Source organism: Lissotriton vulgaris, chromosome 9, assembly GCF_964263255.1.
Source record: "Lissotriton vulgaris chromosome 9, aLisVul1.2, whole genome shotgun sequence".
In the NCBI taxonomy this organism is placed as follows: domain Eukaryota; kingdom Metazoa; phylum Chordata; class Amphibia; order Caudata; family Salamandridae; genus Lissotriton; species Lissotriton vulgaris.
Genome location: NC_141697.1, coordinates 598,212,090 through 598,228,756, shown reverse-complemented (window position 1 = coordinate 598,228,756; position 16,667 = coordinate 598,212,090). Strand labels below are relative to the sequence as shown.

The window sequence follows — 16,667 nt, the reverse complement described above, 5'->3', positions numbered from 1 at the left end:
TGAAAGCGACCTCATTCTGACCTGAGGTGCAGTCAAAGGTTCTGGATATACCATATGATGGCCAACTACTGTTTGGCTCCAAGATTGATGAGGCTCTACAAAATAATAAAAAGGACACTGACATTGCAAGAGCACTGGGCAGTATAAGAATCAGTCCTTTCGAGGAAACAGAGGTAGAGGTCAATCTTCCTACAGGGGAGGTTACCAAAACAGGTCATCTTACTCTTCCAATCAGAGTAGACCACAGTATTAGCAGCGCCAACAAGAACAGGGCCAACAATCCTCGAATGGAAAGTCATCCTTTCGGGGCAAAGGACAAAAGAGAAATAACGGAAGAAGACAATGACTTGTTTATCCAGCTAGTTCAGATCTCATCACACTTATTGAAAATTGGAGGAAAACTTACCCACTTTCTGAACAATTGGAAGAGAATTACTTCAGACCGTTGGGTCCTTCAATTAATACGATTTGGCCATTCCATGGAATTTATGAACACTCCTCCGCAAACTCCACCTCGCCCAATGCATCACAAAAACTTACGACTGCTTCTAAGAGAAATCTCTGTAATACTACAGAAAGGAGCATTAGAGAAGGTGCCACCATCACAGAGGGAAAAGGGATTTTATTCCCGATTTTTTCTGATAAAGATAAAAGAAAAGAAATGGAGGCCAATCCTAGACCTCAGGGCATTGAACACATTCTTGAAGAAGCAGTCGTTTCGCATGGTCACGATACAAGAGGTCTTGCATCTTCTGGAGGAGGGGGATTTCATGGCGTCACTGGATTTACAGGACGCGTATTTTCATATACCAATTCACAAGAATCACAAAAAGTACCTGAGATTTGCAGTAGCGGGCAGACATTTCCAGTTCCGTGTCCTGCCCTTTGGACTCAAGTCAGCGCCCTGCATCTTCACAAAATGTCTTCCCCCAGTGGCGGCGTACCTCAGGCAACACGGTCACCAAGTCTTCCCATATCTGGACGATTGGCTAATCAAGGCACCATCCTTCAAAAACGCTTCCAGATCTTCCAACGCCTGTCTGAGTCTCTTCAATCATCTGGGTCTTACGCTCAACCAAGAGAAGTCGACCCTGCAGCCTTCTCAAACCATCACATTTCTAGGCGCAACCCTGGATAAATGTTCTGCAAGAGCGTTCCCATCGCATGAGAGAAAACGCAAACTCCTATCACTAGCCTCTGGAGTGGCCTCGAAGAAAGTGTTGACGGTCCGCCTCTTCAAGTCCCGGTTGGGGATGATGTCATCGTGCATCCTATTGATACCTCATTGCCGTCTAAGGATGCGTCCTCTGCAAGAGGCGCTTTCCAAGCAGTGGGTACAATGCATAGGGTCATTCGACGACCGCATAAAGGTGACGTTTCAAATGGTCAAGGCTTTACGCTGGTGGATGTCGTCAAAGAACCTGTCTCAAGGATTGACATTCCTGCTTCCCGCAGCTCCTCATGTCATCACGACGGACGCCTCCTTGGAAGGTTGGGGGGCCTTTCTGCAAGAACTGCAGATAAGCGTAAAATGGTCAGTTGCAGAGAAAAAACTCCATATCAATCTGCTCGAACTGAGAGCGGTCTTCCTGGCCCAGCAGTCCTTCCCTAGTGCCCGGAAAACACTACGACGATGCACTATCTCAACAAACAGGGAGGGACGCGCTCGCTGACACTCTCTCGCGAGTCGCAAAAAATCTGGAACTGGCTAATAACGAACAACGTAGCCCTACGGGCGGAATATGTCCAGGGCACAGACAATGTACTCGCCGACTCGTTGAGCAGGCAGAAAACATCATCACACAAGTGGAAACTAGATCAACAGATTATCAACCAAATCTTCTCCAGATGGGGCACGCCACAGATAAATCTATTTGCGACGAGGATGAACGCCAAATGCCCACACTTCGCAAGTTGGCATCCCCAGTCAGGATCTCTAGGGAATGCATTTTCCATCGCATGGCGCAACGTCTTTGCGTACGCCTTTCCGCCATTCCGATGTTTCCCAGAGTCCTAAGGAAGATGAAGGTGGAGACGTGTACTCTAATTCTAATAGCCCCAACTTGGCCGAGGCAGCATTGGTTTACAGAACTTCACCGTCTATCCCTGGGACCGCCGGTCCGCCTGAAGCAGTGCCTGTCTCTGCTCACAATGAACGACAGACAAGTTCAACATCCGGATCTGAAATCTCTCAGGTTAGCCGCCTGGCTCCTGAGTTCCGAGAGTTCCGAAATCTGAATATTCCACAAGACTGTAGAAACATTCTTGCCAAAGCACGGGCGGATAGCACTACCAAAACGTATTCCCTGAAATGGAAGCAATTTTGTGTTTGGTGTGCAGATCAAGGGATACGCCCTTTCTCTTCCTGACCAGAGCAAGTCTTACCTTACCTGTTATATCTGGCACAGTCGGGCCTGGTCCACTCCTCCATCAAAGTACATTTGGCGGCAATATCCCGTTATAAGAGAACTTCAACGGGTCCATCCCTCTAGTCGAGCAGGTTGATCAAACAATTTCTAAAGGGATTATACAGGTCTTTCCCGCCAGTAAGGATGTTGCCACCTACCTGGCATCTGAATGTAGTTCTTAATCAGCTCATGAAAAATCCATTCGAGCCAGTGCACAGAGCTGACCTAAAATATATCTCTTGGAAAACAGCGCTCCTACTTGCGCTCACCTCTGCCAGGAGGGTGAGTGAGCTGCAGGCGTTTTCAATCCAGGATTCTTTTCTGTAGTTTAAGAACTACAGAGTGATCCTGAGGACCAATCCGAGGTTTATTCCGAAGGTTCCGTCGGATTTCCACCTAAATGAGCCTGTGGTTCTGCTTTCCTTCTTTCCAAATCCAAGCACAGCAGCTGAAAGATCGCTACATTCTTTGGATCTCAAACGATGCTTGAAATTTTACATCGACAAGACAAAAGCATTCAGAAAGTCTAACCAGCTGTTCGTAGCTTACAGCAGACCTAGGAAGGGCCTCCCACTTACTAAACAGAGGATCTCACGATGGATTTCTGTGGCCATCGCTTTCTGTCATGAACAAGCAGGACAGCCACTACGCTCTAAAGTGAGAGCTCACTCCACGAGAGCTATGTCCACTTCTATGGGACTCTTTGCAGGGGTGCCAGTCATTTACATTTGCAGAGCGGCAACATGGAAGTTGACACATACTTCACGAGGCATTACTGCCTGGACACGGAGTTGATGAAAGATGCAGCGGTGGGACAAGCAGTATTACGCCATCTATTTCACTAAGGTGAGCCTTCCTTAGTCCCTCCATCCTTCTCTGGTATGCACATTTCTTTTCTGATGCTTGTTATTGATGCCTATTGGCTGTTACTAGTCGCATGATATGTTATTATCTAATGACTTGTATATACTGTACCATCAGAAATGTGCACTCTGCATTGCTTGCTACTCTGATTCAGGCATGTGAATCTATGAAAGACAACCATAATACTGGATAAGAAATGCGTTACTTACCTGTAACTGCAGTTATCCAGTATTGGTGTCTTTCATAGATTCACATGCAACCCTCCCGCCTCCCCTGGAAGGACTCACCTAATTCTCTCAGTAACACGCCTACTTAGATTGGTGTGTTCGAAAATCTGAGGGGCTGAGGTTCCTGCCAGGAAGGTTCTAGAGGGAGGTGACAGCTGATTAGCTCTTCTCTAGAGTTTGGTCCTTTTTACAAAAGGACAGGGATATGTTACTAAGGTGAGGCCTTTAGGCCTACTATTCTCTATATATCTATAGGACATTACTTATTTATGTACCGGGGACTCCCATCCCGAAGACGGGGAATGATTCAGGCATGTGAATCTATGAAAGACACCAATACTGGATAACTGCAGTTACAGGTAAGTAACGCATTTCATGTCTCTGGTGCTGCTCCTTGGATACAGGTGTACTCCACTGGGATTAGGCATAGGACACACATGTATTTAGGGCAGGTCAGTTTGTTAAACTGTTTGAAGGGGAGAAAAACAAATGACCCCTATAGCTCTGGATATGCTTTGGGGTGGCGATCCGCAGCAAATAGTAGTTTCTCCATGCCTAGGTTCCACCATAGTCTATGCAACCAAGTGATGTGTGTAGGAACATTGGTAGTCCCCCAATGAGAGAGCGTCACCTGAAGAGCTGTTTTCAATGTTGATCCGATCTGGTGCCCTCTCTTGGGTTTTAGATGGTATGCCAGGGGAATATGGAGGCCTAGAATTGTTTAGGTTGGATGACGGGGTAGCGGTGTGTCCATATGCCCGTTTATGTCCGCTAATACATTCTCCCAGTACTGAACTAGTTTGGGGCAGGACCATGGGAGGTGCAGTATCATGCCCGTTGCCTCACATCCTCACCAGCAATTCTCTGAACCTGGCAGGGGTATGTTACCAATATGTGGTTAGCTTGGTGGCTTTTTTTATGCTGGCCACATTGTGAGCCATATGCTGTGCTTGGTAATATATCTCTCCCATTTGTTTTGTGGGTCATCCTGTCTCTCGCTTCCACCGCATCTGTGTAGGGGGCTTCTCTCCAGAGAGGGACCATGTCAGAAGTGCTTAGAGTTCTGTTAAAGGTGTTTATATGATTCTTTCAGTAGGAGCCATTTCTCAAAGGGAATAAGTAATCTCTGCACACCATATGTTATGGAAGGATGCATAATCCAATGTTGAAACTAGTGGTAGTGGAGGCGTTCTGACTGTGGGAGCCCATAGTCTGTCTTCAGTGGGTAAAACCGGATTATCCCACCTTCGTTAAAGAGGTGCCTCACTGACTTACTGCTTGTTTACTGCCAAGCAGAGAAGGGTGCGGGGAGGAGGCCTGGTGTAAAGTCGGGGTTGCCCAGAATAGGGATCATTGGTGAGGGAAACGTGGTCAGTCCCACCCCGGATCGCTCACGAGTACCAAGTCACAAGTGTAGCCCTTGATGTGGGAAGGAGTACAGACCTCCAAATCCTATGTTTTCATAGGAGCCAGGGGAGTTTCCATATATGTGTTCCCGCTATAGCATGGTCCATGAAGCACCAGTGCTTCTCCGATTCGCTCCGGTGTCATTCCACAAGGAAGCATAGCTGAGCAGCCTAGTAATATTGCATTAAGTTGGGAACCCCTTTCCACCCTCTGATGTGGAGCAGTGAACCAAAACCATGTTCAAATGTGGATATCTACCATCCCAGACAAAGTGGAGAAGTTCCACTTGCAATGTCTTTTGGCATGCCCAGTGGAGGCATAAGCAGGAGTGCCTGAACTATGTATATGGCCCTAGAGAGCATGGTCATTTTAACGGCTGCTACGCGGATGAGCCAAAAGAGGCAGTAATGCTTCCACTCTGCAAGTCCGTCCTGACCTGGCACGCAGGGAGTGGTAGTTAACCTTGACTGTGCCATCGATAGCAGTGGCTATCTGTACCCTGAGTTAGGAGATGTTAGAGTTTGAACAAGTCTTTGGGTATTGAGTATCCAGCTGTGCCTGAAGGGCCAGTGGAATCGAGCGGGTGAGGGGCTGAGGCCTCTAAAAGTTAATTTTAAAACCCAACGCCTTCCCAAAAAGCCGCAGCTCCTCCAGAAAAAGCCTGGAAGGAGTGTTTGGATACATCGAGGGATACCAGGATATCATCTGTGTACAAGCTGATGGTGTGTGTGTGTCCCAAACTGGACTTCACTGATTAGTGGGTCGTCGCGCACTCTCTGTCATGGGCTCCATAAAAAGGGTGAACAGCAGGGTGGACAGAGGGCATCGCCGCTGTGTCCCCCTGCAAATAGGCAAGGGGGTCAAAAAGGACATTGCTGACCCTTACAACTGCCTGTGGCATGCTGTAGCTGTTTCGAATCCAGCTGCAAATTTTACTCCTGAGACCAAAATACCTCAAGGTAGCAATAAGATTGGACCAGGGCACCCTATCAAATGCTTTCTCTGCGTCCACCGCCAAAATCAAAATCTCCCTTCGGCAGCACTTGCCTTGGTCTACCAGGTGCAGAATCCTCTTGGTGCTGTCTCCGCATTGCCAATGAAGAATGACTCCCACATGGTTTGGGTATACCATAGACAGCATTAGGGGTTTGAGGTGTGCTGCTAGAATACCTGAGAAGAGTTTGACCTCAACATTTATAAGTGAGATGGGAAGATTGGAGCCACACTGTAGTCCATCTTTGAAGGGTCTCGGGATTACTGTTATGGAAGCCTTAGCATGGATCAGCATGGATCATCGGAGGGTCTCCCTGTCAGAAAACAATTAAACAACCTAGTGAGTATTTGGGCCATGGTCTGAGAAAAAGTTATGTAGAACAGAGAAGAGAAGCCATCTGGGCCAACTTTTGAAACTTGAGGCAACCAATGGCTGAGATGACTTCTTTCATGCGGAAGGACTACTTGAGGGGGTCAGTGGTTTAGTGTGTATGCCCTGTAGGTTTGTAGGCTATCAACTTCCCTGAGATCTTGGGCATCATATAGCATGTTGTAGACGTCCTTGAAGCATGCCTCAATACAGGTGTCACCCATCACCTTCTGAGCCATCTGGCCTCCGGATAGCCTTTACCCTCCAGGCCTGCAGTTCTGCGTGCAGTCTGTGGGCAAGCAGTCTACCACATCTGTCTGTCCCTGTGTAAAACATATGCTGGAGTTGTAGCAGTAAATCACAAAAAATTGCCTACACCCGACATGCTTAACCAAAATTATTTAAGTGGAATGGGCAAGCGCAGTGTATGAGTTTGACCTGGTATTTTTATTTATACCTATTTACTTCATCAAATTTTTCTATACCTTTTTCAAAATTTCACCAAAAAGGAAAATACATTCATAATATTTACATTACAACCACATATTTACAAATTTCATACATTCCACAACAAACCTTTTTACAAATACACATGAAAGATTTATAATTTCATTCAATCGAATCAATCACAATCAAAGGAAGAAGACAAAGTCAAAACAAAGGAGCAATACCAAAAGATGGAAATAACTTATAAATCAGCCTTGACTGATTCAAAAACTCTTAATGATATTGCTTGCTCCTTCTGGTGTGCCGATGCGTTTCTAGTCCAGGGAAGCCAGTTCCCGGTCTGTCATCAGGGCTTTGTCAGTTTTCTGTATAGAATGCAGAAAGACATTTCCATGGTTGGAAGCATGCACCTTTAATATACGCCCGTATTCATTCTTTTTGTTAGAATCTTCGAGTGAAATTAAGATACAACACCGCCTGACGGGGACGTCCATCACCTTGAGCTCTGTGTAAAAGGTATGAACATAACAGGGTATCCCCCTTTTGAATTTCTCAATAAAACCTGATCCCAACCCTAAAAACAACTTTTCTCATATTGCAGATAATGAGATAACTCCCCGTTGTTTGAAACGGTCTCTCTTGGAATAAAATAGGCTGACTTGAAGGCTTTTTTCGTTTTGTTGACCTTCAAGGGAAATGACCTACTAAAGACAGGAACTTCCTTCAGAAAATGAACTGTGTAAAACATGATATAGGAGTAGGTAGCAATGTAGTAATAAATCTTAAATGTCTTTCTGCATTCTATACAGAAAACAAAGCCCTGATGACAGTCCGGGAACTGGTTTCCCTGGACTAGAAACGCGTCAGCACACCAGAAGGAGCAAGCAATATCATTAAGAGTTTTTGAATCAGTGAAGGCTGTTTATAAGTTATTTCCATCTTTTGGCTTTGCTCCTTTGTTTTGACTTTGTCTTTTTCCTTTGATTGTGATTGATTCGATTTAATGAAATTATAAATCTTTCATGTGTATTTGTAAAAAGTTTTGTTTGTGGAATGTATGAAATTTGTAAATATGTGGTTGTAAATAGTCATGTACTGTAGTGTAAATATTATGAATGTATTTTCTTTTTTTTTGACATTTTGAAAAAGGTTTAGAAAAATGTGATAAAGTAAATAGGTATAAATAAAAATACCAGGTCAAACTCATACACGCTTGCCCATTCCATTTAAATAATTTTGGTTAAGCAATTTGGGTTGAGGCACTTTTTTGTGATTTACGGTTTAATAGGGTCCAGCCTACCCCGTACCCTACCAGGACCTAACTGCTAAGTCTTATGGAGTTGTAGCAGAGCATATTCTGCTCTATCTATATCTACTCTTCCCAATGGAGACCAGACAGCCTCCAGCTGCCTCCAAATCCGCAGACCCCAGTTTGCTTGTGCATTATTTCAAGTTCTTTGACCCTTCCTTCTAGTTCTGAACTCTTTTCCGTTCAGACTTTATTGTCAGCTGCAGATATATCAAAAATGTTCCTACTCATCACAACCTTCAATGTCTCCCAGAGAGTAGCTACGGGTGTATCTCCAGTATCATTATTGGCCATAAATTCTGTCAGTTCACACGTCAGATTTTGTACTGTGACAGGTAAGTGGAGTAGATTTTCCACATAGTCTCCACGGGACTATTGACTCTTTTGGAGTCCCTTTACAGAGGGAAAGGGCCAGCGGGGCATGATCTGGTAGTGCCATGGGCTCTATTGAAATCTCCTAGACGCTATACTGCACAATCTGTAAACCAAGGAAGGGGGTAATGGGGCCATAGATTTTGTTGGCAGAGGAGTAGTATGTGTAATCTCTGGTGTTTTTCGTACATCGTCAACCATATGTTGGCAAGCCCCCAGCGCCTGCCCCCCTTTGACACAGTTTCCGCTTGTCCAAAGCACTCTCCAGATCGGCCTAGGACATTATTCATCACGAGATTAAGATCGCCTCCTAACAGGATTGGTTGATCAGGCGACTCTAGTGTGTCCAGTGTTGCTTGCTTTAGGATCCCGTTGTCATTTGGTGCGTAGATGGGTGCTATTTTGAGTGAAATCCCCCTGACTTGGACACACCCCATATCTCAGCTACTTTGGATACTGTCGTCCCCTGGAAGAAACGTGAGAACAGGATGGCTACCACCCACTTTCTTAGCAGAACCAGTTGAGAAGTATTGGTTTGAGAAATGTTGTGACTTCATTCTGTGCCAGTCTTGAGATACCAAATGGATTCCCTTAACATGGCAAATCATCCCCAGCCTGCTCCAGCAGCGGAAGTACCGCTTTCCTCTTGACTGGGCTATTGAGGTCTTGTACATTATACCTTCGCTCTGTGGAGCCAGGGAGGTCTCAGGTAGGCATCATGGGCTGTAATTGCATAGAATACGGCATTTGCGGCCTTTTCAGGGTCCCAAATGGCTAAATCGTTAGAGTGAGTACAGTGCCTCCCCTCAACATAAACATAAGAACGCCTTAGTAGTCCTATGAACATTGGTGTCAAGTAAGACCTTCCGGAAGGGGATTCCAGAATTGAGGCTCCGTCCATCTACATCTAGTGGGGTGTCCAAGGGTCCACTGCTCCCTTGCCCTTCTGGTTCCATCGTGGGGAAAGGGTTTGCTAGTTAAAGGCAGGGTACCCTTCCATGTAGCTGGTACGAAGTCGTAGTCAGTCCACTTCTGCAGGGCCAGTGTCTCCGACAAGGCTGTCAATAACTGCTTGAAATTTGAGGGCTTTGGTTGTGAGGTCCGGGTGAGCCCCGCTAGCAGTTCACAATTGGGCACCATCATTGCTCACATCTTCTTTTGGCGTCTCTTACATGAAAAGTCTGGGGTGTCATCCGAGATATTCAGGTGGTGTCATGTCATACATCTACCACTGTCCTGACTTTTTGGAGCTTATCCTTCCAACGGAAGATAATGTAGAATGGGCAGTCCCAGCAGTGTGCTGCTGATTTGTTTCTGAGAAACTCTGTAACTGATCGGAATACTTCACACTTCTGAAGCTTCAGGGCCGAGAAGTCTTGATACAGAGGCAGTTTGGGCCCCTTGAAGTGAACAGTGTGGGCGTCTCTCGTGACCTTGTCATGTTTTCCTTAGGCTGAAAGTTGTTGCTGCAAGTTAATATGTTGGGGTAGCTCGCTCCCTCCCCACTCAGACGCCCCACTGTGCATGTGGATGAGTTGTATGCGTGTCTCCTCTTTTACGCCAAGGATTTGGTGGAAGAGCTCCTGAATGTATCCCATTATGTCTGAGCCATCCGCACCTGATGGTGCCCCCCTTATGCGGATGTTATTTATTCTGGAGCGGTTCTCCAAATCCTCTCTGTGGGCCTGTAGTGCAGACAGCTGCTCCTGAAGGCGAAGGACTTCATGCTGCAGGTGTTCGAGTTCATCACCCTGGCCCATGGGCTGTCTTCCATTGTGGAGACCCGGTCATCCATCCCCTCTAGTTCTTGTTGTATCTCTTGTAGATCGCATGATAGGTCTTGCTTTACTGCCTGGAATCCTTCCCGCCGGAATGAGAAGAGGCAGTCCATATAGGACCATGTGAGGGGTGCTTCATCTTCATTGTACAGCACAGAAGTGGGGCCTTGTTGGGTCTGCTGGCTGTCCTCAACGAATGTACTCGCAGTGCAGCTTAGCATGTTTCTTTAGGCTGCGCTCTTCTTTCCTTGTGCTTTTGCCATCTCCTAGGCCCCCGTAGTCCCACGGTTGCCTTACCCTCTGTAGTAGCAGGGGAGGATAGGCGTGGGTGCTATCCGTGCATGCCCTGGGCCCGGTTCAGGTGCTGGAGAGGCTCTTGGGTCTTGAGATGGGCCTAGGTCCACATCAGGGTGCTGTGTCTCTAAGAGGTGTGTGTGTCCACATTGTCTCTCTCTGAAGCATTGTAGCTCATGTATAACTCTACATACTACTTGGCCGAGCTTGGCGATTCACCAGGGCGAGCTGGATGGGGACCAGGAGGCGCTGTCAGCTCAGTTGTGTACTAGTGTAATCGCTGCTTTGCGTGTGTAGCCTCTGGGTCATGGGTGTGCCTCATGCATGGCTGTGGGAGAGGGCCGCAGACTGCTGGGTGGAGAGGCACTGGTGTCTATGCTGGTGCTCTGGCACAGCTCGCCCTGAGCGGGGTCACTGCCTGAGTCTCTTTCCTCACGGAGACAGCTTGGGCTGGTTGGTGCACTGGAGTTGCTCACTTTGTGTAGGGCACCTCTACGCTAGAGTGGTCTTGCTATCGTTCTCACCTCTCCTGCCACCATCTTGGCCACGCTCCCCAAAGTTGCAGTTTTAAAGTATATTTAGTTGCAGCTGAGCAGCTGATAATAGACAGTGAAAAATAATAGGAACCCTGAGTCTTGCAATAGTATCCATAGATTTGGTTTAGAGTTGGATTGTATCGGAAAATCCTCCGATTTCTGAACAAACAACAATCCAAGCAAGAATACCCCAGTGGAATTTCCAGCATCTTTGGGATAATATGGGGAACAAATTCCTCTAGCGATTCTCATTGTGTTTCTGAATTTCACTCTTGATCAGAGGATTTTCCATTAGCACCCAGCACTAAATCGGGACCTGGGTTTAATTGTCTGCTAGCATATTTTTCTGAACATGTGATAACCACTTGATGATGTTTGCTTTTGTGATATCAAAATTGTGATGGAGGCATCCTGCCTCTGATATGCATATGGTAATTCTCTAGACTGAAATTGTCTATTGATCACACACTTAATAATACTGCTAATATGTACACACTGCTAGTGAATATAAATTCCTGATGACGGGGGAACGTTTTTTTTGGAAAGAACTGGTATCTAGTTTGTCTGGATTTTGTGTCATTTATCTCTTTTCTTTTTTTAATTTAGTCTAAAGATGAGATACAAAATATATATGTTGTTTATAAAATGTATTGTGATCAATTGTAGTTTGATTTGCTTAATATAGTGGTGCCCAATGTACAGGCAGGAGTGCCGTGCCGATGCTATAAGTTCCAGATAACTTCTGTCTATTTAAATGAGTACCATTTTGGTTCATGATATTCAATTTTATGTTTTCTGGACATCTTGAATATCAGCCTTGGATTTGGGCCTCCGGGGCCTCTTCTAGATAAACTCAGCTTAATAGTTCTGTGTGTTCTGCATTGTCATGATTTTTACCTCTTGTCTTTATTATTTTCCCTGCTGCAACAGTGCTTTCCTTTGACTGTGACAATAGAACAGGATAGGGAATCGCATTGATTTCAAAATAAGGCTCAATTTTAAACACTCTTGTTCCCACTCTTTATCCTCTTTCAAATACCAAGAAGCGATTCAAAGTGGTGAGAGGTCAATATCATGTACCACTTTTGTGAGAGATTGTTATTTGTGAACCAATGAACTGACTGCATAACTATCCAACTCACAACAGACTTTGAGGTGCAAGCTTCTCTTGGCGTGTCGCGTGACATTGCATCACTATTTGTATTAAATGTTCCAGCTTTTCTGAGGGATAATGACTCATCCATCTCTTCTCTTCCATCATTGCACTAAATCTGCAGATGGCAGAATTACAGTGTTATACCTCGTACCTCAAAGCACCCACCCCCATGCCCCAGCTCCAAGATCTGATCCTGGTTGATTCGTTGAACCTCTTCCAACTTCTGTTGACTTGAAAGATTAAAACCCTTAGATGAAATGGCAAATCTAAATGTAAGCAAATAATGGTCTATAACTTGAAGAGCATAGACAAGGAAGGCATTGAAAATCGAGCACGCTGTTCTCATCAGCTTTGTAGTTGGGTGGTAAGGGAGAACCTCTGGTTACTGGACAATGTGCTAAATCCAGGAGAGAATCCACCATGCTATTGCTTTGGTGGAGAAAATGTCCTACAGTGCGCTCAAAGAGTTTAACTGATACAAATCTCAAGTTATTACGCAGCAACCAATCTTTGGCTCCCTCTGAAGCAAAATTGACCAAAGTACTATTTATAATGAGGTTAGTAGGCATATTCAACACTGTTTTCACAGTAGCAATACAGCAAGTTGTTATAGTGCTAGTTCAACTTTTTGCCTTCAGAGAAAGAAGAGTGAAACAATGTTGCTTCATATGTAGTTTCATCCTTCTCTTCCGGCAAATTAGCCTAGATTTGTTTAACATATTCATTATTTTGTGAGCAATAGATGTACCAAATCAGTTGTACTCTGTGTTGTCCAAGTCTAAAATATGATGTTATCCAATATTGAAAGATTGTCTTGTTCCTTGCCAGGTTGATACAGTCTGGTTAACAGTCTACGCTCTTCTGTATAGTGTGCCTTTGACGCCCATACAATTATCTCTCTGCATGATTTACTAGTGTTTATTCAGGTTGACGCAGAGATTAATTGATTTTAATCATTTAGATTTGTTAACTAACGTGAATATGTAAGAAGGATTATTTTTACCTTGCTTGTATTTTGTATGTTTATGGTTTTTACTAACTAATAACAATAAATGATCACTCTTATGTTATCCATTATTTTTAATGTAGCATTTTTTACATAAATGTTTGTATGTGTTCTGTATTCTGATTATTGTGGTCTGGAATAAGAGTAGATCCAGGTTTAATTTCACCCAATGAATTTACCTTTTTTGTTAGGTTGCACAAATCGTCATCTGCACTACAAGAAAAGCTTGACCACTTAGGAAACATGAGGATAGAAATAAGAGACATGGAAAAAGAAATTGAGAAGATTCAAGAAAGCAGCCAGTATGTGTTCTTAAGACATTCGGTTCAGAATATATATTTTTGTCTTCTTCTGGTGTCCACATTTTGCAAAACATTTGAATTTGGTTTTATATCTTAGACTCGCCACTAATATATACGGAGCTCAACTCGAAGAAAGCCGGTCAACTCTTAACTTGGAAAGGCAGAAAAGGTAATATAATATTGCCAGTTTCGTACTGTTGCCACTTTTTCAGTAGGTACGTTAAGTTTGTTTGGACAACATAAATGTTGGTGCCAGACTAATTCCATGAACCCCCTTGGGATATGTTGGCCGATAATCCTGCTAGCTCACAGTGCCCCCTCGCTTACCCCTATACCTAGTCATATAAGTAATGGTTTGGGCAAACTCAGAACAGACAACCCTGACTCCCTATGGAATCGTAACAGATCTAGAACCTTTTTGTACCATCACTCGTGCATACTCAGGTGACTACACAAGAAATACGCAAAGGGGTGTTTTGAATATTTATTGATCCATTGTGATTCTTGTATTGAATATATGCGCTGCAATGATTAATAGACAGAAGCAAATGAAAGTGATTAAACAAAATGAGGACAGTGAAAAGAACAAACAATTCCACCATTGTGCTGAAGCAGTTAATAAATGCTGGCATATAAGTAGTGTATAGTGTACTCCTACTGTCTGCTCCCTAACCTATTAGCCTAGTGCAGGTGTTCTGACAAGAATCCCCTACTGGATGATCTAACTCCCCATTTCCTGAAGGTAAGTGTGTGCAGGTCCCTGACTTGGTCACAAGTTACACCTCCTTCCTCACAGAGAGTTAACAGATATCATCTGGGCCTTGTCCCAAATGTTCAAGGTGTCATGATAGTGTACTTACAAAGTGGAATTTGTAAGCAGTGTGGTTTCACAGAAACTAATCCTGCACTGTCGCACAAGCAAATTTGTTTCAAAAGTCATTGTGTAGAAAAGAAGGCAACTTAAAGAACGTGTGCATGTAAAATGACTGTGTTGCTTTTGGGCCTAACCTAGCCATTTGACACCAGAAGCATTTATTTATGGAATTGTGAATTCAAAAGATAAGAAAACTAAAGGTATCTTATTTAAAAAAAAATATTTATTACAATGTATGTCAAACAAGGAACATGTGGGAGAACTTAAAGGGTTACCAACACAAGAACTCTATTTGATTAAGCTATTGTGTTCAATAGTTTTGAAGAAAGGGCTTGTTTCTTTTTTCTATCAGTTAAGTTTCCCTATGTCCTCTAGAACTTCTTGTCCTCAGAAGTTCCGTCTTTCCTTAGGAATCAGATCTGTCTCAATGACTGCTTGTTTACTCTCACCTTTAACCAGCTTCGAAAAGAAGTCTCCAAGGAAAATGTTTTCTTAAATCTGCAGTGGGTTAGGGTAGATGTCTCAGGAACCAACTCATGAATTCTTATGCATTTCTTTGTGAGATTGGTGGTCACTCATAAACACGTGTGGATCTACTTCGGCTTGAATCCCCTCATCAGTCTTGAAGTGGATTTTGCTTCTCTCAAAAAACTTAGCTTTACAAAATATTATTACATTCCTGCGGTGGGTGGCACATGGCACCTTTCTTATTTTCTGTCCTGCAGGCCTTCATAGAGCACTGTGGTTTCTTGCAAAGTGTTAAATCTTGAGAGCATTGTAGGCTTACTCTTTGATGGCAGTGTAGTGCAGAATGGCTAAGTTCAGACAGAACACTATTATTGGGCAATAAACAAAATGCCTGAAATGTTTTATTCTTTTCTTAGTAAAGATGTAAGACTTCTCTCAATTATTAACCCCATAGCTGCTATTAAACATTCATCCCCAGTGCTGCGCTGTCCATTAGAACTAGTGCTGAATGGACGTTCAATGGTCGTGCGCAGCACTGGGGAGGTAGTGCTGCCGTCGGCCAATGCACCGAGGCAGCACTTAAGGGGTTAATTCAATATGTTCAGATACTTTAAGATGTTCTGTGGTGCATAGGTTGTGCTTTGCATGATCCCACTACACTCTTTGGGGCATATTTATGAGAACCTCGCATCACGTTTGCACCACGTAAAGTGGTACATGTGTGACGCAAGGCTCTGAGTCAGATTTATGAAGCCATGCAAAGTCACATTGTGTGGCTTTGAGTGGCCTCATTAATCTTGAGTAAGGCAACGCAGCACAAATTGTTGCGTCACCTTACTCTGTGCAAGGGAGGCGTTCCATGGGAGTGGTGGTGAGTTTTCCCATGCAACTCCCATGGTTTTTGACACATTCCCAGATTTATAAGGACTTGGAAACTTGGGAATGCATCAAAGTCTTACCCCTCCCCAGGGCAGGCATAATGAGGATAAATATCTTTATTTCACCTTGTTTTTTTCCTCTGTCTACGTCTGCTGCAGAATGCCGCACACATAGAAGCAGGAATTGTTTCAGTTTAGGAAGGTGTCCGTTCCTGCACAAAACAATCTTGCTGACAACACAGGAACACTTGCACCGTGGTGCAATTGTGCCTGCATTGGCATCAGTCTGCGGGAATGGCGTCAGTGAAGGGGAAAGGACAGGAATTAACTATATTGGATACATATGGTGTATCCAATATGGTGTATTCCTGCCCTTTAAATTTGACATAGGACAGTGCTGCAAGGTGACTTTCTGTGCTGCCGTACGCCAAATCCCCATAAATGGGGGCCTTTATGTTAATGTTGCTCGTAATGTGCTTTCTGAAGAAGTAAATTGCATAGAGGCAAAGATGGACAACACTGCAACAGTAGATGCTTATGTTGCTAGTGAGATATTAACATGGCAGGCATACAATAACAACAACAAAGGCAAGGCATTGTGATACATGGAGGTAGAAGGGGAAGTAGAGGAGATACTTGCAAAATGGTTAGATGGGTCTTGAGTCATGATCTAAACTTCTTCAGTGATTGGGCCTGACCTATTTGCTTGGGCAAGTTGTTCCCAAGGCAGGTGACTGGCATAGAGAAATATCAATCACTCTGTCTTTTGCTTGTGGTTTTGGAGATGAGTAGAAGTGGATTTACCTCCTGAGAAGAAGATGCATTTTTGACATAAGGCTAATTTACTCCCACAAGCATTTAGGGACAATACTTTTAATGGCATATTTAAGTAAAGCGGAGAATCTTGAATGTGGTGCTTTCTTTAACTGGAAGGCACTGTCAGCATTTGAAATGTGCTTCCCTGGTTCATGCTTTTTA

The 16,667-nt window shown here is 44.1% G+C and overlaps 1 protein-coding gene across 1 annotated transcript in view; it reads left to right on the top strand.

The window, feature by feature from the left end:
- CCDC175 (coiled-coil domain containing 175) overlaps positions 1-16,667 on the top strand; it is a 406,581-nt gene that overhangs the window by 301,125 nt on the left and 88,789 nt on the right. The window contains exons 10-11 of the mRNA XM_086938208.1: positions 13,359-13,469; positions 13,567-13,638. Coding sequence (XP_086794334.1) covers positions 13,359-13,469; positions 13,567-13,638 — 183 coding nt within the window. The remainder of the gene's footprint in view (positions 1-13,358; positions 13,470-13,566; positions 13,639-16,667) is intronic.